A 27,309-nucleotide genomic window follows, 5' to 3' on the forward strand; every position below is an offset into this window, starting at 1 on the left:
AGCTGCTCTGTGTAACTGAGGACAGACACTGGGGCTGGGTCCATGTTTGAGGCCTTGCAAGGGAGTTGCTCTGCCACATACAGAAATTCTCTGCAACTTGGTGCACCACTCAGCAGTATCCCACTAGCCTCAGGCATGGACTGAAGTGCTCCAGGGCAGGGGACAGGGAACCAGGCAAGGTGGGAGGTCCTCCTGTCCCTCCAGGCAGACCCCAACTACACTTGCAAGGGTCAGCTGGCTGCGGTGTGGAGAGAAGAGCTGTGTGCCACCTTCTGCCTCCCCTCCAGTGAGGCCAAGTACAGTGCCTTTTGACCTGTGTCCTGCTCTGTTCTCCATGTAGATCGTGTTGTCCTCCTTGAAGCATGGCCTCTTTAGTGGACAGTGGTTGCAGCGGGTCAGCTATGTCCGCTGGGAGGGTGTCTTCCGCTGCATTCCCATCTTTGGCATGTCCTTCGCCTGCCAGTCGTAAGTAGCACTGAGGTGATAGGTGGGGCTTGGGGTGGAAGGAGATGTGGAGATGGGAGTCTTTGGTTTTGTCATTTCCTGAGTCACTTGTTATTGGCCACCAGGGAATGGGTCTTGTTCAGTGTGGCCTGTCCCCTCTAGGAAGAGGGGGTGTTCTGTATTAACTGGGAAGGAAACTTGCTGGGATGAGCTGGTGAAGGCACATAGTTTGCCAGCTCCTGTGAGAGGAGAGTTGGCTTTTGGGTGCAACAGCAACCCAGCCATCTGATGGCAGAGTCCCGAGTGTTGCCAGAACTAAGCTGTTCTTTTGAGAATACTTAAAAGGAAGTTGCCCAAACCTTGACTAGAGGCTGCCGGGCCATCTCTGAGGCCTGTGTGGACGGCCTCTGGCACAGGGCTCTGTGAACGCAGATTGGGTGGTGCCGCCATCGCAGCAACCACACCTACCAGTGTGACAGGAGTTAGTGACGTGTGCCCAGATAGGAACCATAACTGGCTCAAAAGAGAGGCGTCAGTCAACGTGGTTGGGAAAGGGGCATCAGTTTGGGGGGGGGTCGTGCAGAGGGGCTGGCAGAGTGGGCCCTCCCGTGGTGTTGGTGGGCATGTATTGTGCCAACCGTAAACTAATGTGACAGAGAAAATTTGCTCACACTGCTGTGTTTACACCCACACGCGAGATCCAAATCGTCATTTCCCACTTACCGGCTTCCTCTTGGCAGCTCTATTTCTATCAGAACGTGCTCCAGCCTTGCTGTTTAATGTCCCTATTATCATTTGTGACAGAAGTTACATTCTTGTACTGTGTACCTAGTTACCAGTTGTCCTTTCTGTCTTCATGTTTGCTTTTTTTGAAAAGAAGCCTGCGGTTGGGCTTCTTTTGGTGGCCACGTAGCAGCCAGTACACATCTGTGGGCTTGATTCTTAAGGCAAATTGCGGGCTCCAGGAGGGTAGGAGCATGCCACTCACTAACCACAGCCTTCAGCACTCTCCCAGTAGGACCTGGGGTTGTAGACTTGCCCACACCCCTTGTGCTGCATGGTATGCCGTCCCTAGGCCGGAAGCACTAGTGTTTGCCAGGCCCAGTGGCAGAGGGCTCTTCCCTCCTGCAGTGGCCTGCAGCAGAAGCCCTGCCCCAGCTGGGGTGCCAGCCAGGCCCCTGCCTTGTGCCTGGGATAGTTGTTGCTGTCACCATCTGGTTCTTTAGATCTTACTTCGTGGTCAATGAGTCTTGGGTTACACAGAGCTGCCGTTCTGATCCCGGAGATTTGGCTGTGCTGTAAACAGTCTGGATGGGACATGTTCACCTGGAGACTCTCACTCCCAGTCTAAGCTGGCACCCCAGAGATGCTCTTTGAGAGGGGGTATGTAGTCAGGATTGGAGAGGAGCCTATGGCTTGGCCTTTCTGCCTGTCCATCCTATATGCCAGATACATTCCTTTCTACACAGCCACTTCAGTGTCCTAGGCAATGATGCATGCGTGTGTGCGTGCGTGTACGTGTGTGACATGCACACGCACATATACACATGTATATGTATATTTATTTATGTAAGGACAGAACCATTGACATGTGACATGTTCTCTGGGACTGGGACTCTGGTACAGGTTCATCCAAGCTAGGCCCCCTGGTGTGGACTGTACTCTAACCAGAGGCCTGGGCAGTCCTGAGGAACTGGTACTGGAACTATTTTCCAGAGTACTGGGTGGGCTCAGTGACTTCTGATGTCAGCTTTTCTCCTGTGTCCCTGGGGCTGTGCAGGAGTGTTCCTCCTAGCCTGCTGCTGTGGTGGCTCCCTGGGCTGATGTTGGCTTGAGGGACAGTGTTCTGTGAGTCTAGGGTGGACAGACGTGTCAGCTTTCACTTGGCCAGGTCTTCTCAGTTTTTCTTGCCTGCCTTTTTTTTTTTTTTTTTTTTTCTTCAAGGCCGGGTCTTGCTCTAGCCCAGGCTAACATGGAATTCACTATGTAGTCTCAGGGTGTCCTCGAACTCATAGCAATCCTCCTACCTCTGTCTCCTGAGTGCTGGAATTAAAGTATGCACTACCATGCCTGGTTTTTTCTTGCCTTCATTAAAAAACAATTTTTTTTGAGGCAAGCCCAACAGATTGGCCTTTTTTTTTTAAATGAGAAAGAAAATTGGTGTGCCAGGGCCTTCAGCCACTGTAATCAAACTCCTTGTGCATGTGTCACTTTTTGTGTTTGGCTTATGTGAGATCCGGGAGCCAAACATGGGTCCTTAGGCTTTGCAGGCAAGCACCTTACTTGCTAAACCATCTTTCCAGCTCTTGTCTGCTTTTTTTTTAATCAACTTTGGGTATCTGTCTTTAAGTTTTTCGATGAGTTTTTGTGATTTGGCTCCCTTGATCCCTGTGCTATCTTTTGGTTGCTGATTTCCTATATGTACACACCTGCTTCCCCAGCCCCCAGCTTGGTTTCTCTTGTGCCTTTGAGTTTTGTCCTGGAAGGGTACGGCAGTTGTGGGGAAAGTGCTGAAGTAGGGCCACCAGATTCCTTTCTGCTGTAGCCTAGTTCTTCATCCTTTCCTGAACTGCCCCTGCCATGCCTTCTTCCTCCTCTTCTGTCTTTCCCTGACAGCTGCTCATACCCTACATGCTGCTTTTAGCTGGGCCTTTTGTCCTGGTCACAACATACTGTTTGCAGAGAGCCTTTATGAGGTTGTTGCATCCTTGCCCTGCTAGTGACTTGGGTCCCTCCCACTTGCCCAGAAGCACCACACTTCTGGCTGTAGGCCAGATGCCAGTTTTCTCATCACGCAGGCGAGAGGCCATGTGTTGGGAAATATGCTTGGGCGATCTCCCTGTTTGTGCCCACTTCTGCACCTGTGTGCGGAGCTGAGGTGACTGTGGCCAGCCAGACTTGGGTTTGTTTAACTTTCCCATCCCATGACAGCCATGCTGTGGTGGCTTCCTGCTTACTCCTTATCCATGCCCCTTAACACAGCTGGTTTTATTCTCAGTGCTGTGCTTTGCACTTCATGGCACATAGGGCATTTGGTTTCATAGCACTTGTGACATGTCCACATGGAACCTATCATGGGGTATAGGTTGATTGGCCTCATACTGTTATCCTTACCATCACCAAATCTACTAATCTTGGTGCTATAAATCTTGATGTGTGGAGAATCTTGCTGAAAGGAAGTGCTGTAGGCTTATCATCTGGGCTGCTATGGTAGGTGTTCCTGGGAGCTGTCCAGAGGGTTGGGCAAGGATCTGTAGAGTCTGTTTGTGATTCTCTTGTCTTTTCACACAGCCAGGTCCTGCCCACTTATGACAGCCTGGACGAGCCATCTGTGAAGACTATGAGCTCCATATTTGCCTCCTCCCTCAATGTGGTCACTGCCTTCTACATCATGGTAGGAGCCCTCCACAACCTGTCCTCTCCTGAGTCAGATTAGCACAGGACACCGCTTCCTTCCTACGGGAAGCACCTGTCACTCAAGACCCTTGTGACGCTTGCTGTCAGGTCACAGGTGTGTCCTTGGTTCTCCCTCCCCATACCAGTGTCTGGTGGTGCACTGCTGGGACGATTGCCCAGAGCAGATCTGTTCTGATTTCAGGCCCTGACCCTGTTAGCTGCTTCTACCCTGGCCTGTGTTGGTACCTTTTTGATGGTTTGAGACAGGGTTCCTCTCTGTAGCCTTGGCTGATCTAGAACTTTCTATGTAGACCAGGCTGGCCTCAAACTTGGGATCTTCTTACTCTGTCTCCCAAGTTCTAGGTTAACAGGTGTTTACCACTTTGCCCAGCTGTGGTGACACTTTCTAGTCTGAAGAGTTGGGCATCTCAGCAGTAGGACTGTTCCTAGATTACTTTTTTTTTTTTTAATGTATTTTGTTTGTTTATTTATTTGAGAGTGACAGACTGAGAGAGAGAGAGAGAGAGAGAGAGAGAGAGAGAGAAAGAGAATGGGAGCATCAGGGCCTCCAGCCACTGCAGACAAACTCCAGATACGTGCACCACCTTGTGCATCTGGCTTACATGGGTACTGGGGTCCATAGGCTTCAGAAGCAAGCACATATCCACTAAGCCATCTCTCCAGCCCCCTAGATTACTTTAACTGGGGCACCTGCTTGTCATCTCTCTATTGTTAATTTGCTACAATGTTGGTGTGCCCTTTAAAGAGAAATTAGGAAGTGTGTCATATCAGACCGATATTTCAAATTCCAACTCATAAACATAGTTTTTTTTTTCTTTCAATCATACCATTTATTTATTTATTTTGAGGCAGGATCTCATGTAGCCCATGCCTGGCCTCAAATTCACTATATATCTGAAGATGACCTTGAACTCCTTTGTCCTCTTGTCTCTGCCTGTGGAGTGCCAGGATCATAGGAGCTTGTCATTATGCTCAATTTATATAGTGTTGGGCTTCCAATCCAGACTTCATTGCATGCAAGGCAAGTACTCTACCCTGAACTCTATGTAAGCACCTATTCCAGTCTTATCGATGCACTTATTTACCTATTTTTGGGTTAAAAGATGGCTTAGTGGTTAAGGCATTTGCCTGTAAAGCCAAAGGACCCTGGTTTAATTCCCCAGGACCCATGTAAGCCAGCTGCACAAGGTTGTGCATGCCTCTGCAGTTCTTTTGCAGCAGCTGGAGGCCCTGGCATGCCCATATTCTCTCTCTCAAATAAGTAAATAAATAAATACATTTTTAACAAAAAAATTATTTGCAAGCAGGGAGAGAGGTAGAGAGAAGAGAGACACAGAGAGTGGGCGTGCCAGGGCCCCTAGCCACTGCAAGTGAACTCTGGATGTATGTGCTACTTTGTGCATCTGGCTTTATGTAGGTGTGGAGGAATAGAACTTGGGTCATTAGGTTTTGCAGGCAACCCTCTTTAACTGCTGAGCTCTCTCTCCAGTCCCTCCCTTTTAAAATATTTTATTTTTATTTATATATGAGAGAGAGAAAGAGAGAATGGGTACATCAGGGCCTCTAGCCACTGCAAACAAAACTCCAGATGCATCCACCACCATGTGCATCTGGCTTATGTGGGTTCTGGGTAATTGAGTCTATGTCCTGTCCTTAGGATTTATAGGCAAGCTTCTTAACTGCTGATGCTAAGCCATCTCTCCAGTACCTCACCCCCTTTTTCTGAGGCAGGATCTCACTCAAGCCCAGGCTGACCTGGAACTTACTCTGCAGCCCAGAGTGTCCTCTAACTCACAGCAGTCTTCTTCCTGGCTTTTTTTTTTTTGACAAAATCTTACTATGTAGCTCAAGCTGGCTTCATACTCACTAAGCCTGGGTGGGCTTTGAACTCATGATCCTCTTGCCTCCACCTCCCAAGAGCTAGGATTATAGGTGTGCCCTTCTATGTCTAGCCCTTTTGTTGTCTTTAAATAAGAATGCAGATTTGCTCAGGTTATGGCTCATGTTCCCCTTGTGTGTGCAGCACTCTTTTGCATGGTCACTGGGTCTTTTCTGCTCTTTGACAGAGCCTCACTGTATAGTCCAGGCTGGCCTGGAATTTACTGTATAGCTCAAGCTGGCTGCACATTTGAGGTAGTTCCTGCCTCAGCCTCCTGAGTGCTTAGATAACAGGTTTGCACCTGTTTAAACCCTATGTAGCCTGTGATTAAGTTTTGAAATCATATATTTAAGAATGGTCAGGCTGGGCGTGGTGGCACGCATCTTTAATCCTAGCACTTGAGAGGCAGAGGTAGGAGGATCGCTGTGAGTTCGAGGCCACATTGAGACTATCATAGTGAATTCCAGGTCAGCCTGGGCTACAGTGAAATCTTACCTCAAAAAAAAAAAAAAAAAAAAAAAGGTCCTGTGATGTGAATAGCTTAAGGACATTCTGATACCTTCCTTCCTTTATTTTTTAAAAATTATTTATTTATTTATTTGAGAGGGAGAGGGGAGAGAATGGGTGCACCAGGGCCACCAGCCACTGCAAAACAAACTCCAGACAAATGCGTCACCTTGTGCATCTGACTTACGTGGATCCTGAGGAATCGAACCTGGGTCCTTTGGCTTTGCAGACAAGCACTTTAACTACTAAGCCATCTCTCTAGCCCTTGATAATGTCCTTTCTATGTGAGCAGCTCCATTTTCTCCTTGCCCATAGCTCTGTGGAAGCTACATTGGATGCTTCACTTAAGCATTTCACTTCCTGGTTATCATGTTCTGTGATGAGGAGCTGAGTAGTGCTTTTGTCCTTGGGAGTGTGACTCATCTGCCAACTTCCTCTGGAAGGGGCATCATCCCGCCAACCCCCAAACACTATGATAGGCACCAGGCCGACTGGACTGGCCACATTGCTATTTCTCTTCTGACAGGTTGGGTTTTTCGGTTACGTCAGTTTCACCGATGCCACTGCAGGCAATGTGCTGATGCACTTCCCCTCCAACCTGGTGACAGAGATGATCCGTGTGGGCTTTGTGATGTCTGTGGCCGTGGGCTTCCCCATGATGATCCTGCCATGCAGACAGGCCTTAAACACGTTGCTGTTTGAGCAGCAGGTATGGTCCTCCTCCCTTGGCTTGTGCTGGTTCTGTATGTCTGTGAGCAGTAATAGGTAGAGCTTTTCCTAGTTAGAAATAAGAAAACTTTGTTTGAAGTGAAATCTTGAGTTATTTTGAGAAGGAGCCTGCCATGTAGCCCAGGCTAGGTTTGAACTCAAGCTACTCCTGTCTCTGCCTCCTGAGTGCTTGGATTATAGGCATGTGATGCCATGCCCAAGTAAAATGGAGTCTTTTATTTTTTTTTTTATTTTTTGGTTGGGGGGAATTGAACCCTGGGCCTCACACAATGCTCTACTTTAGAGCTATACCGCCAGCCCCCCAAGTAAGGCATTTTTACATCAGCCTCAAGTACCAAAGAGCAGCCTCAAGGCCACACCAGGTATATAGGCAGCCGAGTCCATCTCTAGGACTTGCCAAGGCTGATGCTTGCAGCCCCAAGTGGGAAATGGAGTTACTACAGAGTAATCCTGGGGAGGCTGCAGTGGGGACAGATTCAAATTCATTGGCTGGTATTAATCAAGATGAGACCCATTGGCTGGGTTTGTCTTGCTGTCTCTTTACTTTGAGTGACTTTTGTGTAGCTTGGTGGTGGTGTGCTTGCATGGTGTGTATGAGGTCCTGGGTTATATTGCCAGCACTTGAGGAAATAAAATAACTTGATAATTTAACAAGAATTTAAAGCCAGGTGTGGTGATGCATGCCTTTAATCCCAGCACTCAGGAGGCAGAGGTTGGATGATCTCTATGAGTTTGAGACTAAATAGTGAATTCCAGGTCAGCCTGTGCTAGAGTGAGACCCTACCTTGAAAAAAAAAAATCTATCTTTTTTTCCTTCCTTTTTAAATTTTATTTATTTATTTATTTATTTGAGAGTGACAGACACAGAGAGAAAGACAGATAGAGGGAGAGAGAGAGAATGGGCGCGCCAGGGCTTCCAGCCTCTGCAAACGAACTCCAGACGCGTGCGTCCCCTTGTGCATCTGGCTAACATGGGACCTGGGGAACTGAGCCTCGAACCGGGGTCCTTAGGTTTCACAGGCAAGCGCTTAACCGCTAAGCCATCTGTCCAGCCCTCCTTCCTTTTTAAAGTATTTATTTGAAGGAGAGAGTGAGGCAGATAGAGAATAGGCACGGGGCCTCCAGCCATTGTAAACAAACTCCAGATGCATGTACCACTTTGTGCATCTGTCTTATGTGGGTCCTGGGGAATTGAACCTGAGTCTTTAGGCTTTGTAGACAAGTGCCTAAGCCATCTTTCTATCCATCTTTATTTCTTTCTTTAAAAGTTTTTTTTGATTATTTTTATTTGAGAGTGACAGAACGGCGGGGGGGGGGGGGAGGGAGGGGGAGAGCATGGGTGCATCAGGGCCTCCACCCACTGCAAACAAACTCCAGATGCAAAAGCCACCTTGTGCATGTGGCTTACATGGGTACTGGAGAATGGAGCCTCCAACCGAGGTCCTTAGGCTTCACAGGCAAGCATTTAACTGCTAAGACATATCTCCAGCTCCTCTATCTTTCTTTACTTGTGTATGTAAGAAAGACAGACAACTACTGAGCCATTTCTCTAGACCTAAAAAAAGATTTTTGAGTTGTAGTGTGTCATAGAGACAGTGGCTCAGTCTTTCACAGGAAGCTTTCAGAGATACAGGGAGGAGCAGAAGCCAGAGGCTCTTCTGGTCTCTTTCTGCTGTCACATGAGCAGCAGAAGGTCCACATGGTATTCCTTGTACCCACAGTTGAGCTCTTGCCAGTCTCAGCTTCCTGCTGGCTGAGCAGAGGGGTCACTGCTCTATTCTGATCCTTGCAAGAAAGCCCTTACTGGCTGGGTTTTTCTCTGTGATGGCATCTACCCCAAGGCCTGAGGTCTTAGAGCCTGGATTATCTTATTGGATAGGACTCCTGATCACGAGGGGCACAAGGTTGTTCACTTAGGGCAAGGGGAGAGAATTCATGGTCCCAGAGAAGAGAGTCCAGAGGCAGCCTGGAGAATATGACTACTCCAGGCTTCAGAAGCAGCTGATAGAAGGTTCCTTGTCCACATGGCTAGGCACCCAGTCATGGCAGTGCTGGAGTTCTTGTCTCCTTTCTTTCTTTAGGCTGCATGGGCCACAGTGATAACAGACACCCAGCCCCAGGACCCAAATGCCTCTCATGTGCTGTCACTTGGTCTGCTTCTGCTAGAACTTAAGTAACGGGGTGCCAAGTGAGCTAGAAGTTAAGACCTTGTCCCTTGGGAGGAGAGCAAAGGCTAGGCCAGCTCATATGGCCACGGGGTTCACCCCGTTCCACCTTTACCTGTGGGTTACTAAAGTCCATCTCTCACTGTTGGGTGTGAACATGAAATATACATGTCACATTGACACTAGTATTGGTGCTTTAAAATGGAACACATTGTTTTTCAGTTTTTGCAAGGTTAAAGAAAACCAGATAAATTTTTTAAAAAAAGATAAAAAGGGCTGGAGAGATGGCTTAGTGGTTAAGGTACTTGCCTGCAAAGCCAAAGGATGCCGGTTCAGCTCTCCAGGACCCACATAAGCCAGATGCACAAGCATGCATGCATCTGGAGTTCATTTGCAGTGGCTAGAGGCCCTGATGTGCCCATTCTCTCTCTCTCTGCCTCTTTCTCTCTCAAATAAATAAATAAAATGTATTTTTTTAAAATAAAATAAAATAAATCAGTAGTGGAATGAAATGAAGTATTAAGAAAGCTCACCTGCATCCTTTCTTCACACAGATTTGTATGTCTGTTTACAGTGGCCCTCTCCCTTCATCCTCCTGTGTCTTCAGTGGATGTTTGGGAGCCTGTCCCCATGTTTCCATGGAAGCCTGTCCTTGTTATCCCTTCTCCTCATGTGGATATTCCCCTGTGTTGCCATCTCTTTCCTGTTTGTGTGCATGCAGTTCCCCTGCTGCTGCTGCTTTTCAAACTTTTCTTGCTAAACTTCCAGTGTTGGTATCAGGATTCCTGAGTTAGTAACTTTTACGCCATAGATAAACTGTCCTCCTAAATTCAGTTAAGAGGTGCCAGCTCCAGCTGCCTCAGCCCTACATGAAAATCTACTCTGAAAGCAGCTGCTTTGATGGACTGGAGAGATGGCTTAACAGTTAAGGCACTTGCCTGTGAAGCCTAAGGCCCCATGTTTGACCCCCCACATTCCACATAAGCCACTGTACAAGGCAAGGCAAACACAAGGTCACCTGTGTGTACCAGGTGGTGCACGCACCTGGAGTTCAGTTACAGCGGCTGGAGGCACTTGTGTGCTAATTCTCTCCCTCTCTTTCTCACTCTCATTAAAAAGGGACCAGTCTGTCAGGCTTGCCTTAAAAAAACCAACCAACCAACCAACCAGCTGCTTTGAAAGTCTTGGTTCTGGAAGGTTTGGTAGTTCCTAGTCTGGGGCTGATCATTGTGGATCCTGTATGTCAGCTTGTGGTGGTCAGTAGTCAGGCAAGGAAATGGTTCTGTTGCCAGAGAGGAAATGGAGGCCCTCAGTTGGGGCTCGTGAATGGCAGAGCCAGGAGCCCAGCCAGGCAGTATGGGACTCTTGGGCAGGTGGAGTCTAAGGCCAACCCCTCTGCCTGTGCTAACACAGCACACCTGAAATGAGTGTCCTGTGTCCCTGGGCATAGAGTGTGAGGCCAGGGTGCTGGGTTGTGTACCACTGAATACTTTTCCTCTTCCTTCCTTCCTGAACTTTGAAATTGTTAAGTGCTCATCTTGCCTCTGTTGTAGGTAGCAGTAACAGATGAGCATGTGTGCATGTGCATGCGTGTGTGTGCATATGTGTTCTGCTTGCATTCTGAAGTAACAGACTAAGGAGAAGCTATGTCACTTGGCGGGTCTGGCAAGTCTTCCCTATGGAGTCACTAATTGGCTGTCCATACTTCATGCTTTTTTTTTTTTTTTTTTTTTTTTTTGAGGTAGGGTCTCACTCTAGCTCAGGCTGCCCTGGAATTCACTCTGTAGTCTCAGGGTGGCCTTGAACTCACAACGATCCTCCTGTCTCTGCCTCCTGAGTGCTGGAATTAAAAACATGCATCACCATGCCCGGCACTTCATGCGTTTATTTTTTCAAGATTCTCTTATGTCTTTGCGCTAAAGACAAAAAGAAAATGGTAAAGGTGCAGTGCTAACATTTTAAAACAAGAGTTGTAAGAGTTACAGTCTGTACCTGGGGGAAAAGCACTCATGACTTCCTGGAATTCTGCAGGCTCTCATTATAGTTGTTCAAGCAAATCTGATAGTGCCAGTGATGGTCATCTGCCAGGTGAGCTCCTCCTTGGCCCCACATGGAGACTGGTACATTTGGCAGAGTCTGAGTGGTATTGTTGTACAGGAGAATGGTAGAGGATGTTAGTCATTTAAAAACTGTTTTTGTGTTCTTCCCTGTAGCAGAAAGATGGAACCTTTGCTGCTGGAGGCTACATGCCCCCACTCCGGTTTAAAGCACTAACCCTCTCGGTGGTGTTCCGAACCATGGTCGGCGGCATCCTGATCCCCAATGGTAAGGTGGGCAGCCACTCCAGCAGTGAGTGTTGCCACCTTTTTTTCTGCCCCTAGTTTTGCTCCATTCTTGCTGTTACATGGGGCACCCAGAGGTGTTCCTGTGTCATGCTTGCATATATCCAAGACTCCCACAGTCTCATGCCATTTTGTCTGGTATCCTAAAAAAAAGTGTAGAAACTTCCAGGTAATTTTTCCCCTTTAGCCTGTAGGGAAAGGCAGGGGATAGCAAGTGTGATGGAACTGCAAGTGTGTGGAAGCCAGAGAAGTTACACTGGGCAGAGGCTGCAGGGTGGGACACAGCCTAGTTCTGCAGAGAATGGCTGAAGAGTTACTCCTGCCTTACTGTGACTATTGAAACTGCCCACGGGCACCTCAGGAGCGTTGAAGAGCCTGGGCAGCGCTGACCCTGTCCAAACACAACCTTCTCTAGCATACCAGTCGAGCTTACTGTCATCAGACATACCAGCCCCCACCCCAGAGGCTGTCTCTCCAGGTTCCTGGAAATAGCTACTACCCCCAGCTGGCAAAGTGTAGCTCTTGTCGCTTACATACATCTTAGAAAAAGACAATAGGTCATTCTCCAAGTGACAGGCAGTGTGTCCTAAGGCCACGTGGAACCAATATCAGATTTTGGTAGGAAATCCCTGTGCTTGGCCCTTTAAAGATGAGTGGTCTTTAGAGAACCTTCCAGACTTCAGTCTTTTGGAAAAGATAAGTGCACAGAAGCTCCCATGCTACTTTGCTCTGGCAAATCTGAGAGTGCAGGAGATGATATGGGTAGGGGCTGGTGTGGTGGGATAGCCCTGGGGCAGGGTGGGTCCTGTGCTCCTCCGTGACACCCAGGCAGTCTTTGCAGTAGTGCCCTTGTTCACTTGCATGCTCTGTGAGCGCTTATGCTGCCCTCATCAGAGCCATCTCCCAGTTACCATTTGCTGTTGATCTGTTTGTAGTGGAAACCATCCTTGGCCTCACAGGGGCAACGATGGGGAGTCTCATCTGCTTCATCTGCCCAGCTCTCATCTATAAGAAGGCCCACAAGAATGCCCTCTCTGCCCAGGTGAGTGAGTGCTGTCCCCATGGTGGCCTGGCATCTGGTCAGGGAAGCAGCTGAGTTTCGCCTCTCAGAGTCTTCAGACAGCTCTGTGTACTTATCTCCATTGTCTCTACAAAAGGACTTGCTTAAGGAGGTGTGGGAAGCAGCAGGTCCTGTCAGGTGGAGCGTCTTGGCCCAAGTGCCGATGTGTTCCCAGATGACACTCGCACCTCCCTCCTGAGTGTAGGAAGCTTGCTGGCTTCTCCCTTAAAGTTTGTTTGTACTGTGACGAGGCTGGCCCCTTCCCCAGTCACCCACTCCCTTGAACATCACTGCTGTGTTTATGGTATGTCCTGGAGAGACTGTGTGCACACATGTGAGCATGCTCAACCGTATGTTTTTATCGCTAGACAACTTGGTGCTACTTTTTTGTTTTTTTGAGGTCGGGTCTCACTCTAGCCCAGGCTGACCTGGAATTCACTCTGTAGTCTCAGGGTAGCTTCGAACTCACAGTAATCCTCCTACCTTTGTCTCTTGAGTGCTGGGATTAAGGCATGCTCCACCACACCCAGCTTCATGCTACTTTTGCTTACCATGCAGTTTGCTTCTCGCGTGTGTGTGTGTGTGTGTGTGTGTGTGTGTGTGTGTGTGTGTGTAAAACCAGAGCTGTCTTCTGTTCTATTTTTAGAGCTTCCTAGTGGTTCAAAATTTCCATAATCCCAATCTCCCATGGAGCCATTTCTAGCCCTTTGCTGTTGCAGCACACAGGCATTTTTTTAAAATTTATTTGAGAGCGACAGACACAGAGAGAACAGATAGAGGGGGAGAGAGAGAATGAACGCGCCAGGGCTTCCAGCCTCTGCAAACGAACTCCGGACGCGTGCGCCCCCTTGTGCATCTGGCTAATGTGGGACCTGGGGAACCGAGCCTCGAACCAGGGTCCTTAGGCTTCACAGGCAAGCGCTTAACCGCTAAGCCATCTCTCCAGCCCCACACAGGCATTTTTGATACATATGAGCACGTGTGTATAGGAAGGAAGCACTCCAGAAACAGTCTTTGGGTTAAAGTGGGATGGAAGCCTTTTACCCAAGTACCTGGTAGTGCTGCTCCCATGGGCAGCCCCAAGGGACCTTTGTCCCCATCCGTACTTGACCTTCCTTTCTGTTTTTCTCAGCTTTCCTGGAGTGAACTTCAGCATCTGTTGTGCTGAAGTTGAGTATCAGTTTCTTGGGAAACACACATGTCTTCTCACTTTTTAGGGAGTTGATGAGCTTTTTCTTACTGTTACATATTGATGGATGTTTAAAAAGTAAAGTGTCTGTGCAAAAAAGCACAAAGTTTTTCCAGAGTAACAGTTTGCAGTGAGCCTCGTCAGGAATCACCATCCAGGGCCAATAGAGAATATTCTGGCACTCCAAAGCTCCCTTTGAGTACCTGTCATTCTTCACCCCTGCACCCTAAAGGTTCCTGCTGCCAGTCGTCTGACGTAGAGAGTGGTTTTGTCTGCCTTCCAGTTGATGCAGGCGGAGTCCTGTGATACCTGACCTCGTGTGGTCTCTTCCAAAGCCACTGTGCAAGGGGGCTTTGCTGGCTGCACACCATGTAGATGTTCACCACACTTCCCCGCCCACTGTGGCCGGTTAGATCGTGTCTAGTCAGACACTGCTTAGGCAGCAGTGTTCCTTGTGGTGCCTGTGGGTGTGCAGTGCTGTCATCCCACACTTGGGAAGAGGTCTCTGGGGCTTGGGGCAGGGTGCTCAGCCTTCATAGATTCTGTTTCTATGGCTCCCGCAGTGGAGCCTCCACCTGTGAGTACTCCACGCTATGAGTGCCACGGGTCCTCACAGTCAGATGTCACCTGAAGACTGTGTGTGGACTTGGGAAATACCCAGAGGTCTAACTTGCTCTGTCCCCACAGCGGCCATCTTGAGCTCCTTCTCATGGCCTGTGAGCGTGAGGGCTGCTGCTTTTGTGATGCTCTTCCAGCCTCGCCTGGGCTGTCTTTCTGATCTGCAGAACTTGTAATAGATTCTATTACGTGTTTTTCAGAAACACACATTACAGATGTGTTCTCATATTCTTCACTGTTCCTCCTTTTCCTTCCTCCCTTCTTCTGACCTTCCTCCTTGCTTCCTTTACTTTAGCCTAGCCTGGAACTCACTCTGTAGTCTAGGCTGGATGAAACTCAGTGATCCTCCTACCTCAGCCTCTGGGATGAAAAGTGTGCACCATCATGCCTAGCTTCTTTTTTACTTACTTAAAGATACCTTGTTTCTTTCCTTTTCCTTCCCTGTTCTCTCCCTTCTTTTCTCTTCCTTTCCTTTCTTCCTATAGCCCAGGCTGGCCTGGAACACACTCTAGTCCTGAGTCATTAGACATTTTAGGCACATGCCTTAACTGCTGAGATACCCCTAGTGCTGCAGTAAGTCTTGAGTGGAAAGTCTATGCTCTGTTAATCAAGGCAAGTTCTCTTACCTGCTGAGCCATGTCCCCAGCCCAGCTTTTTCCTTTGTTTTAATATTTTTTTGGGGGAAGGGTCTTTCAGTGCCCTTCTATAAAGGTATGTCTTTTGCAAGAGGAGAATATTGCTTTCTGTTCTGCTCTTGTCTTGTCTGCTAACAGGAGAATTTAACTACTTACTGTTGGTATATAGTTACTGATTTGGGGAAGACGCTTCCATTGTACCTTTTTTTTCTTTTCTTTTTTTAAATCACTCAAATATTGAAGGCCCAGGCTGGCCTCCAACTCCTGATCCTCCTGCCTCTTTAGAAATTTCTTACCAGTGTGCTCCACCACAATCAGCATCTTTTTTTGTTTGTTTGTTTGTTTGTTTTGTTTTGTCTTTGGTTTTTCAAGGCAGGGTCTAGCTCTAGCCAAGGCTGACCTGGAATTCACTATGTAGTCTTAGAGAGGCCTCAAACTCATGGTGACCCTCCTACCTCTGCCTCCTGAGTGTGGGAATTAAAGGTGAGTGCCATCATGCTTGGCACAATCAGCATCTTTTTATCTTTATTTATTTATTTACAAGATGGGGTGGGGTAGGGAATGAAAGAATGGTACATCAGGACCTCCTGCTACTGCAAAGAAACTCCAGACATGTGCCACTTTGTACATGTGCCTTTAATGGGTCCTGGAGAATAGAACCTGAGCCAGCAGACTTTGCAAGCAAGCTCCTTTAACCACTGAGCCATCTCCCCAGCTCCCATAGTCAGTTCTCCTAGGTGCTGTTTCTTTTCAGTTTCTTAGTTTTCTGTCATTTGTTCCTGTTTCCTTGCATGCTTGGCATTTTTCAGTCGTCATGCTTGAGAAATTAGAGGTTCCTGGTGGTGCTGCCCTCCATCATCACACAGGATGGAAGTGGCTGTGGGCTTCTGAGGAGAACCTGGATCTACTTTGCTCTTGTTCCTGGGATCTTAACTAAATATGACCCCATGTAGCTCAGTTCTTTACATAGCCTTCCTCCTCCAAGCAGCTGCTCTGTTCCCTACTTGCTTCATCCTCAGCAAATCATACCTTGGAGGAGAAATGGCACACAAAAAAGGTAGCAGGACTGGTTAAGGCGCTTGCTGCAAACCCAAAGGACCCAGGTTCAATTCCCTAGGACACATGCAGGCCAGATGCACAAAGTGGTGTACGTGTTTGGAGTTCATTTGCAGTGGCTGGAGGCCCAGGCATGCCCATTCTTTCTCTCAAATAAGTAAAATATTTAAACAGTGGGTAGCATGTGCCACCATGTACATCTGGCTTATGTGGGTTCTAGGGAATCTAACCTGGGTCCTAAGGCTTCACAGGCAAGCACCTTAACTGCTAAGCCAGCCTTACAGCTTAGTTTATTGGTTTTTTTCTTCCATTCACCATGGCCTCGTAACAGTTTTTTTGCTGTCTTTTGACCTGTAACTAACCATGCCATTCTTTCTCTTTGTTCTCATTAAAAAATGCTCTAGATAGCCTTGTTTGATTTCTTTTCTGAATGAGTGTTTGAATCATCTGATCTAAGAAAAATAAGCCCTGCATTTTATTATTTATTTGAGAGAGATAAAGAAGGAGAGTGAGAGAATGAATGGGTGCACCAGGGCCTCCAGCCACTGTAAGCAAACTCCAGAAGCATGCACCACTTTGTGCATCTCGCCTATGTGGGTCCTGGAGAATTGAACCTTGGTCTTTAGGTTTTACAGGCAAGCACCTTAACTACTATGCCATTTCTCCATCCCACAAATGTGTAGTTTGGGACTTATATTAGTTTGAGTTTTCAAATATATATTTATTTATCTTTTTATTTATTTGAGAGAGAAAGAGGTTGAAAGAGAGAGAGGGAAGGAGGGCGGGAGGGAGGGAATGGGGGTGCCAGGGTTTCCAGCCACTGTTCTGCAATATACCTTTATGGGCTTTAGCTGAGCAGTACTGTGTGGCTCTGGTTATTCACCTGCCACCTTAGGTCTTGTTAGCCTCACTTACCATGAACTGTCTTATCTCTTGGACATGTCCCCTGTGCAGGGAATCTTGTTTTCTGTTGGTCTTGCCAACTGGATGGTATGGGTTCTCATGTATAAATTGGATGGTGTGGGTTTTCTGTCATGTGGTGCTTCCTGGTGTGCTGGGATCATCCCCACAAGAATCATTAGGAAGCACAAGAAAGGCCCTAGAGAGCCTTACCTGTACGCAGGAGTTGTGTTTGTCCTGGTCATGAGAGAGGCTGCTCTCTTTCAGTGAAGCCAGCAGGGGTCGCTGGAGCCCAGGGATGCTTACACATCATTGGGTCCTGTAGCATGGAAAGTCTCATTGGGAAGGCCAGTGGGAGCAGCCTTTTGGCCCCTTCAGAGAAGCAGCTCTTCTTGGGCAGGTGTGAGCGGGGCACAGAACAGGGAACTATCAGGTCAGCTTCTGCCTGTGGTAGCCTGGAGCCTGGACGTCCACCCCGTTGGCCTTGGGACCTGAATCAAGCTACCAGAGTACAGAGTGGCCTGGAGCCTGGCCTTGTGTGTTCTGTCCCTGAAGCTTAGAGTGTGGACTATGTCGTCCAGAGTAGAAGGGGAGCATTTTCTGTGTATTCTTGGGGCTCTGTGCTCTAAGTCAGGCCACTTGCAAACTCATCACTTTAGGTCACTCTCAGAGAGGAGGAGTGACATCAGAATTCTATGGATGGTGTCCCTAATCAAGCCCCTATACATTTCCCAAGCCTGAGTTGAGATGTGGAGGGTGGATTTGTGCCTCTTCTGGCTGGTTCGGAAATGCATTAACATGGGTCAGTGCCGAAACAGTGAACAGGAGTGCTCTGAAATCCGATATCTGGACACTGGATCCTGTTTCTCGACCTTCCCTGCTTCAAAAGCAGCTTTACTGCAGCAGGAAGTGACACCAAGGCCTGGTATTGGGACTGGGCCATGCTCACATGCTAGTCTGGGCTTTTTCTCAGGCCAAAGGCTGCTCTTGCTGCTCATCCCTCCCCAAGTTCACCCTAGCCCACTGTCAAGCGCAAAGCTGGGCTTCCCTTTCTTCTTCAGGACTTGAATAAGAGAGCTGTGACAACCTTGCTATACGTGGCCAGCAGTCACCCTTTCCTGAAGATGAACTGAACCTTGTCCTCTTACACTATCACAGAACTTTTAATTTCTGCTCATGTCTGGTCAGCAGCACTGGGTGCTATTGTGTGTGTTCTTCCTGGGCTACACTATTGAGATAAAAGTGTCACTGTGCACTACAGTGCACACCTGCTTGCCGACAGGTACACTCCACACTGTCACCATGGGCTGCTAAGCCCATCCCCCAAAATAGTCATTGAAGCTTTACAGCTTATTGCTCCTATGACTCCTTTAAGCTCAGCATTGGAGCACCTGCCTGAGGGTCTTGTAGCCCCTGGTGGTACTCCAGAGAAAAGGGTGAGTGCAGAGCTGTAATAATTGATGAGACCTGAAGGCTAGGCTAGGCCTAGCATAGACAGTGGCCAGCAGCCATGTGCATCAGGACGAGTGGGAGCTCAGCAAATATCTGGCTGGATACCTTCCACCAGGTGAAAAGATTCCCAGGGGACATGGTCATGACATGCAATCTGCTTTGTTTGTCCTAGGAAGGGGCTTGTGTGCATGGCATCCTGCTGGCCTGTACTCTTAGATGCTCAGCATGGGAGATGCCCATAGGCACCAGGCAGAGCTAGCTTTGTTTTCTGGCTCCCATAGACTATGTGTCTAGAACATGCTCTGCACCTGTCCTGTGACACAAGTCCCTCTGTAAGGTGACCTTTACTTGCCAGTTATTACGTTCCTGGATGGGCTGAGCTTGTTCTCCCGCCTGTTACCAGGAAGAGGAGAGGACAGGCGGGAACCAGCTCCTTCTGTTGGCTTAGCTCTTACTTCATCACTTTGTGATATGAACTCACTTCTCAGTCCAGTGCTTTCTGCTACTTTTCTTACAATAACTGCTTGACAGCTAAAGTAGTTCACACCTTAGAGCTCTTTTAGGAAGTCTTTGTCTCCCAGCATTGACAGAGTTAATGCTTTTTATTTTCTAAATGATTTTTTTTTTTTTTTTTTTGCTAAGCTCACAAGCTGAAGGTTGAAATAAATCATTCAAAGTCACAGATGAAATGTTGCCTTTCCTTGTCATTCCCCATGGACTTGGTAAATGATGGTCCCCATTGAAAGTAACTGACAAAAAATGACCAACAGATGTCTTCATCTTCGGCCAAAAGCATTTAGGAGAGCACCCTCTCCCTGTAGAGTCCTTGGGGACAGCAAATACCAGGGCTCACCCCCACCAGCATCTAGAACTCTTCTCCCCCAGGATGGAGCAGAAGTTCTTCCTCTTCCTCCCACCTACGTGCTCTTGTCAAAGATGTCCGTCCCCATTGGTGGATGAGAAATCCAAGTAGGAAGATGAAGTTTTCTTCTTTTTTTTTTCCCAAAAGTTTATTTTTATTTTATTTATTTGAGAGAGAGAGAAAGAGGCAGAGAGAGGGAGAGAATAGGTTCACCAGGGCCTCCAGCCATTGCAAATGAACTCCAGATGCACGTGCCCCCTTGTGCATCTGGCTTACGTGGGTCCTGGGAATCGAATTGAGGTCCTTTGGCTTTTCAGGCAAACGTCTTAACTGCTAAGCCATCTCTCCGGCCCTCTTGTTACTTCTTTAAAAGGCCATTTCTTCCATTGTCTGGAGCGATGTGGAATGCATCAGGCCCCTTATAAGTGTGCTAGGCTAGAAAATGGCTCTGGGACACTGGTAATAGGAAGAGCTGCTTAGATCTGCAGACCATAAAGCCCTCTGAGGACCTTCTAGAGGGTGAGTGAGACTTCCATCTGGACCTTCTGCCCCTGGTGGGCTAGAGCTTGGCTTCTGTTGTGCACCATGTAGCTGCTAGGTAGCTAGGGACCTTGTTTTCAAGGCCCGTGGCAGCCTTGACTAGGACAGGTCATGAGGACACAGCAGGGTCACCAGGACTTTATTTAATTTCTGAGACTTTTGAACTGTGCTATTATGCCACCATCTCCCTAAGAATCTGATGCCCCCTAGAGGTTGGAAATTTTTTCTTTTCTTTCCATTTTTCTTTTTCTTTTTCTTTCTTTTTTAATCCTAAGACCACATTTATCATCCAGACACCAACACTGTTCTTTACCTTGAATTTTCTCTGTGTGGTGGGATGGGTGGAACGTGCTGATCTTCAGGCATTCACCTGAGGTTAGGCCTCCACAAACCTTGGGGAAAACAGTAAACAGTTTAAGGCAGGGTGGGGCCAGGAGCCCCAGACCCTGATCTCTGAGCATTGTGGAGTTTGTGGGTTTGACTCTGATCTGCATCCCCACATGTACTTTGGCACACTGGCCAGCAGTGTTTACTCCTGGAGAGGCCAGCGGACACCCTAAAGAGCCCTGCACATTCATGAGGCACACTGGGCCCTTGCCTTTGGGCTTCAGGGCATCTCAGAGCCAGCGTCACCACACGGTGTCTGGTAGCAGAGAAGAAGATGGGCTTTTCTCTGGGGTAGCTTTATTCTGAGTTGTTTCATCCAGTGTCAGAGGTGCTGGTCCTTCTACCCCATGGAAAGGTGTCTGTAGTTGTGTTGGATCTGTAAACATCTCAGTCTTTTGGAACCGTGTGTGTGTGTGTGTGTGTGTGTGTGTGTGTGTGTGTGTGTGCGCGCGCGCGCGGACACACGCGCACACAGAGGCCAAAAGACCACTTTGAGGCGTCTGAGCTCAGCCTTCATTGAGACAAGGTTACTTGTTCTGTAAATGAACTGCCAAAGGAAGTCAGACTAGCTGGTCTGTGAGCTTTAGACTCTCCGGGTTCTGCCCCTGTTGTAGGCATGTGAGGATCACCGCTTTGCATACAATTTTAGTGGGTGCTGGAGAATTGAGCCTCAGCTGGTAGGCTTTGCAAACAAGTACCCTTAACCACCTCAGCCCCTGATTTTTTTTTTTTTTTTTTTTTTTTTTTTTTTTTTGAGGTAGGGTTTCAGTCTAGCTCAGGCTGACTTGGAATTCACTCTAGTCTCAGGGTGGCCTTGAACTCTCAGCCATCCTCTGCCTCCCAAGTGCTGGGATTAAAGGCTGTGTCACCATGCCTGGCTTAAAGATCCTGATTTCTTTTTTAAAAAAACATTTATTTATTTGAGAGAGAAAGATGCAGATAGAGAGAGAATGGGTGTGCCAGGGTCTTTGGCCAATGCAAATGAACTCCAGATGCATGTACCACATTGTGTATCTGGCTTTACATGGGTACTGGGGAATCAAACCTGGGTTCTTTGGTTTTGCAGGCATGTGCTTTAACTACTAAGCCATCTCTCCAGCCCCCTGATTTTTTTTTTTTTTTTGTAAGTCATTATACTGGGGTTGAAGAGATAGTTTAGTGAATTAAGTGCTATACAAGCAGAAGGACCTGAGTTTAATTCCCAGAACCCACATAAAAAAGCCACATGTGGTGGTACACACTTATAATCTCAGTCTGGGGAAGCAGAGACAGTCTTGGACCCTGGCACTTCACTGGACCGTCATCTAGCCTACGTGGTGAGTTCCAGCCAGTGAAAGATGTTGGCTCAAAAAAGGTGGATGGCACCTGCAGAACATCTGAAGTTGACCTCTGGGCTACACACAAATGTGCACACTCAGAAAAGATGTTTAAGGACTGGGATGTAGCTCAGTTGGTAGAGTGCCTGGCATGCACCCCAGCACCTCACAAGTCAGGCATGTGATGGCACATACCTATAATCCTAGTACTTGGGAGATGGAGGTAGGAGGATCTGTAGCTACACAGCAAGTTCAAAGCTAGCCTATTAAATTTCTTTTTGGCTGTAAAATATCAGGGCAGAGGACCAATGAGTGTCCCTTGAGCTGGGCAGGGATCACCTCACTGGGTCCCCCTTCAGAACCATGGAACCAGGAGTTACTGCCCCCACAGAAGATGTGGAGGGCAGGCCAGGAAAAGCACCCCTGTGTTTGTGGCAGCATAGGCAGACTGGGGAGGTCACCCAGCAGGTGTCTAGGTAACAGAGGAGGGTTTACAGTGTTGAGGAATTGATGATCAGCTGTGAGATCCTTCAGGAGGTCAGTCAGCCATGGGTTGAGTGCTGCTCTGGAGACATCAGTGGGTACCCCTCCACAGCTGAGAAGGGAAGTGTTGTTTTCCCCTTTAACCTAGTAAGGCCTCGCCTTATGTGTGTCTGGCTGCTATTGGGCATTGGTGTGGGTGTTGTGACAACAGGTTATCCATACCTGTGTGGTCCACATCTTTCTCTGCACAGGGCCCTCTCTGATTTGCTGCCAGGGCGTGTGTGCAGAGAATGATATATGTAAGCAAGCACCTCAAGTTGGGCATTTTCCCTGAGTTTTTTGCTCCTCTTGCCACAGTAGGTAAGAGACTTTACTTCAGTTGGTTTTGGTAGTGTATTTCCAGCACTCTTGATGCTGAGCAAGAAGATTATGAGTTTGAGGCCAGCCAGGACTACTTAGTGAGATCCTGTCTCAAGCAAAAAAAAACCAGTAACAACAAAGACCTCTCCCGGTGCTGGAGAGATGGCTTATTAGTTAAGGCACTTGCTTGTAAAGCCAAAGGATCCAGGTTCAGTTCCCCAGACCCCATGTAAGCCAGATGCACAAGATGGCACACGTGTCTGGAGTGCATCTGAAGCAGCTGGAGGTTCTGGTGTGCCCATTCTTTTTCTCTCTCAAACAACAACAATAGCAACAACAACAAAACCTCTCTACCCCAGCCCCAGTAGGCAGCACCGGGACCCGGGTCTTTGCCCCAGTAACCCACACTGGCCTGCTCTCTCCTGAGGCTCTTCTTGGGCCTTTGGTTCCACAAAGCTCAGCTGTTCTGAACTCATGCCCGTAGGCCTGGCTGATGGTCTCAGTGACAAATGGGGACTGACCACACATGCAGCTTTAATGGATTTGGAGACACTAGAGGCACCGTTCCTATTTCCAGTGTCTCCCCCAGATGTGATCCTGCCCTCTTGAGAGGACCACCCTACGCTGCTCCGCCCCTTCCATTGCCATTCCCTCTGCTCCTGTGAAGTTTCCATAGCTCTCAGCAAGGCGTGGGGACTGTTGTGACTCCTTCTGTCTTGGGATGTTTGGTCCAGGTGGTGCTCTGGGTTGGCCTGGGCATCCTGGTGGTCAGCACACTCACCACCCTGTCTGTGAATGAAGAGGCCCCCATGGACTTGTCACAGGAAACGCTCAGCGGCCGGCGAGAAGAAGCCAAGGGCGGAATGAAGGCCGAGGCCGCCCGGCTCTCAGGTACACTCACATTCTGCCCCAGCCCCTCGAGCCTTCTGGGCTGTGTTCCACAGTATCACCTCAGGGTCATGGGGTGCAGGTGGTTCTTCCCAAGTAGCCCTTTAGGTTTGCCTCAAGAATGTTGCCTCTGCCAGCAGCCTGTCCTGTGGGTGATAGAGCTGGTGGGAGACCACAGGCTTGACAACCACCAGCCACATCCATGAAGGCATGTTCTTTACATGGAGTCCGGCCTGTGTGCCACCACCTCTGTGCAGGCGATGCAGGGTGTCGCTGGTGCAGTGTTGGCCTAGGCTGAAATCTCAGTGGCTGGCTGGTGCAGGTATGTATGCAAATCTCTGGGGGTGGCTCATGTGTTTGTTTGAGGATGTGAATTTGAGCCAGTTTTCTTTTTTACAGACCTGCTGATTATGTCTCAGATTTGTTTACCTTCTTGTGGAACTTACTGTTTACCATTTCCAGTGGTCACACATTGCTCACACAGCTGCAGGCTCCTCAGAGAGTTCTGGTGGTGGTGTCCAGCTATGCTCCTCTGTGGCCAGTTCACATAGGGGTGCAGGACATGCTTCAGAGCGTGGCTTTCTGGGACATGCAGCAGTTCCATGCATGCCTGTTTGGGTGCTCATTGCACCCCAGGCCTTCAGGCATAGTTGTGAAGGGTTAACACAGGAACCACGCCTGCCCAGTAGCTTTGAGCAGCACCAGCAAGTGCGGGCACTGGTGGTGGGTACTATCTGGTTGCACTCATCTTGGGTTTCTGTCTCTGGCAGTGGTGGGTCTTACACATTAGACTGTGTGTCCGTGTATGTCTTCTCAAGAGGTTTGGGTCTAGCCATGCATGTGCTGACTAGTGACGTCTGTCCTAAAAACACCTGTAATGGACATAAGCAAAGGTTCCATTGAGAGAGCCTGGCAACTTGGTGCACTTGCTGGATGTCCTGTTCCTTGCCAGCATTGTCTTGGCACAAGGAGCCTTGCATTTCTGCCACTTCTGTTGGGGCTACACACCCCAAGCCTCATGCAACTGCCCAAGGGGCTGGCTGTTCCCAGTGGCCTTCTCCATATAGTCGTGAGCTTGCAGTAGTTGTGGGTGCTCGATCCTGCCTTCCTAGGTTGGTGCAGATGATGGTCCTCCTGTCTCAGTGGCCAGGAGCCATGAGTCTGAGAAGCAGATAAGACCTGCTGGGAGATAGCCAAGGCCCTGAGAGATAGCCAAGGCCCCCAGAGAAAGTGGAACATTCAAAAGAAGTCACAGGTTAGTGCCTGCTGTTTTGTAATGGACTTCGTAGATTGGTCTGGAATGACATCCACTTGAGAAAGGAGGTGGATGTTATGAACCCGTCCTAGCTGATGGCCCAAGAGCAATTCCTCCTGGAGAGGCCAGTCTGATACCCCTGCCCCCCCAACCCCCCCACCACTAGGCGCAGAGCATGTGCTGACACAAGCAAGAACTGCAGCACAAGGAATAGACATCATGGTGAGGGTGACATCTTGGTTAGCTGGACACCATATGCTGAGTTCCTGTCCATGGGCAATGAGGGCATCCTGGCCTTGTGCACTGTGGGGCCACCCTTGTGGAACTGGATACCACATGGTTCTGTCTCAGTGCCCGTCAGGTAATGAGTTTCTGTCAGCCAGCACCCAGGCTCCTATGTGCAGCCTCTAGTCATAGCCAGCAGCTGTGCCCTGTTACTACGGCATGTATAGGCCGCCTGCTCACCTGTGCCCTCTGAGGCCACATCTGGTTTCCATTTCTTCCATGAGGCTGTAACAACACATGGCTTCTCTCAGGACCACATACCATCTGTTTTTAGTGAGTTCTCCTGTTTTTCAGCCACCCAGCCTCCCCCTTAATTGAGGAGTTGCCTCATTGAGGCAGGGCTGGGACTGGAGGCCTTTGCCGAAATGTGCTCTGTCAGCTGCACCATCAGGGTATGAGCCACATTTATTAGTCTCTTTGATGTTGTAGAGGTCACAGATGGAACCTGCCTGCTCTGGTGAGAGCCTGGCGTGGGCTGTGACTCTTGTGTCCTGCCCTCACGTGGGGCACATGATACTGGCAGGTGCAGTCCAGGGCCCCATGCATGGCCTGTGGGCCTTTGGTGAGCATGGCTGAGTCCCCAAGAAAGCTCGTGAAAGCAGTTACCCACTGAAAAAACTAATTAGGCCACTTATCTCTGTGCATGATCACACCCTAGAGGGTCCCGGGCATGGGTTTGGACTCCGTCGAATGCTGCTGTGTCCTTTGGCTTCCTTTCTCCCCCCTCTTCCTCCTCATGCACCATGGGCATCACAGCTTGGGCCCACATCTGCTCCCTGTAACCGTCCCCTTCCTCAGTAAGGGGACAGATAGCTGTTCTGCTCAGGGGGAAGCACAGGGGAAGTCCAGTTATAGAGTGGATCTGGACTTCCACAACTGAGATGTGTCCATACATGAGCGTGTTGGGGCACAGGGGACCTTAGGCCTAATGTGGCACACAGCTGTACCCTGGAGTCCTATACTTCTAGCTGGTAGAGCCTCCTTCTGCCCTGTTGTCATCACATGCTCCCCAGAGCCTGGCTTTTCTCCCATTGCTGCCTGTACTGGCCACCCTTTTCTCGGAGGTGGGAGAACCTCCCAGCAACTTTCGTAGTGTTAAGATATGTCCAGGAGAGGTCCTGCTGCCCCATGCTACTTCCCTTTCCTCTGCCCCCACTATAGGGCAGCATGATCTAGCAAGCTCTTCCTCATTCCCTGCTAAGCAGGTTTTAAAAGCTTCCTTGCTGCAGAAGCCCTTTGCTTCTGTTGTAATCTTCAGTCTTGCTGCCAGTGTGCCTGGAGACAGCGGTGTGCTGCCTTCAGTAGCTTTACCTGGGGTGGGGTCAGAGCGAAGGTCCTGTCTTTGGGGGACAGGAGATGGCACTGCTTCTTGGCAGCCCCTGGCCTCTGTCAAATATGTGACCTAGTTCTGCTATGCTGCTCACAAGGAATACCTCCAAGCGCCCCTCACCACCTGATACACCCCTGTTGAAGGAGACTCAAAGCATAAGGAGGGAGGCTGTCTGCAGCCCTGTCCCTGAGCTCTCAGGAGCACATGGACCAAGGTGAAATAAGGAGCTGTCCAGTCCTACGTCCAGGAGGTCCGCTTTGAAAGTGAAGCCTTCAGTGAGCAGTGCTTTCTTCGGGGCTGCCTGGAGAGAGAAGCAGAAACTGGTCGTTAGGAAGACAGCTGGGATCAGGGACGGCTTTCAGCAGAGTTTTGCTAGGCCTTTTTTTTTTTGCTTCTGAAGGAAGCCCTGGGTTGCTGATCCCTGACTGCAGAGTTGCCCTTGCACTGCTCAGGGCTCGTCAGTAGGAGACCGTGTCAGGTACTGACAGCCAGAGGTGACCACTTCCATCTTTACAGACACAAGATACTCAGTGACAGTGGGTATGGCCAGTGGCCAGCAGAGCTCCCTTGAGACAGTTGCCCAGCTCTCCTCCTGTCCTTGGAGGTGGAAACTAGCCTCAGGCCTGCTGGTCAAGGGCTGTGGTCAAAGTTGCCTTCCACTGTGGAGGGGCCTGCTATCTGGATCATGTATGGCTCCACACGCAGGGCCCGAGCTGCCACCTCTGCTGGTTTGGGGCCCTTCTCTCCACTGTATGACAGTCTTTTGTGGCGCTGCCCACCTGCCATCTGTGAGGCAGGACCCCTGTCTGTCCCTCAGGGCAGCACTGTGGGAGGTCAACATGTTGCTTGTCACCACATTGGCACATTCCTGTGTGGAAGGAATTGAGGACCTATGCTGGCGCCAAGCAGTGAGCAGCTGCCAGAGGCCCAAACACAAGACTTCCCTGGCTCACATTACCAGTATTAGAGGTGACAACCTTTAGAATGTGTGAAGGGATCTGGGGGAGGGGCAAGATACTGCCCCCCCATTGAGAATTGGTGTTCCTCTGTGGAGACACATTGGGCTTTTAGCTTTTGGTTGTCACCTGGCCTTTGGGGCAGGTGGGCTGTCACCACAGCGCTGTTTCCTGTTTTACCTGAGGTTGCTATGAATTGAAGTAAGCAGAGCATTGGGGTCTTTATAGTTGCCAGTTGTGAGGTTTTGTGTTTG

At 49.0% G+C, this 27,309-nt stretch overlaps 1 protein-coding gene across 5 annotated transcripts in view; it reads left to right on the forward strand.

The window, feature by feature from the left end:
• Slc38a10 (solute carrier family 38 member 10) overlaps positions 1-27,309 on the forward strand; it is a 54,231-nt gene that overhangs the window by 18,306 nt on the left and 8,616 nt on the right. For all 5 annotated transcript variants that reach the window (XM_004655719.2, XM_045159108.1, XM_045159109.1 and 2 more), the window contains 6 exons: positions 341-465; positions 3,736-3,838; positions 6,774-6,956; positions 11,355-11,466; positions 12,419-12,525; positions 23,076-23,232. In XM_004655719.2, the coding sequence (XP_004655776.2) occupies positions 341-465; positions 3,736-3,838; positions 6,774-6,956; positions 11,355-11,466; positions 12,419-12,525; positions 23,076-23,232 (787 nt within the window). The remainder of the gene's footprint in view (positions 1-340; positions 466-3,735; positions 3,839-6,773; positions 6,957-11,354; positions 11,467-12,418; positions 12,526-23,075; positions 23,233-27,309) is intronic.

Source organism: Jaculus jaculus, chromosome 9 (genome assembly GCF_020740685.1).
Source record: "Jaculus jaculus isolate mJacJac1 chromosome 9, mJacJac1.mat.Y.cur, whole genome shotgun sequence".
NCBI classification, from domain to species: Eukaryota; Metazoa; Chordata; class Mammalia; order Rodentia; family Dipodidae; genus Jaculus; species Jaculus jaculus.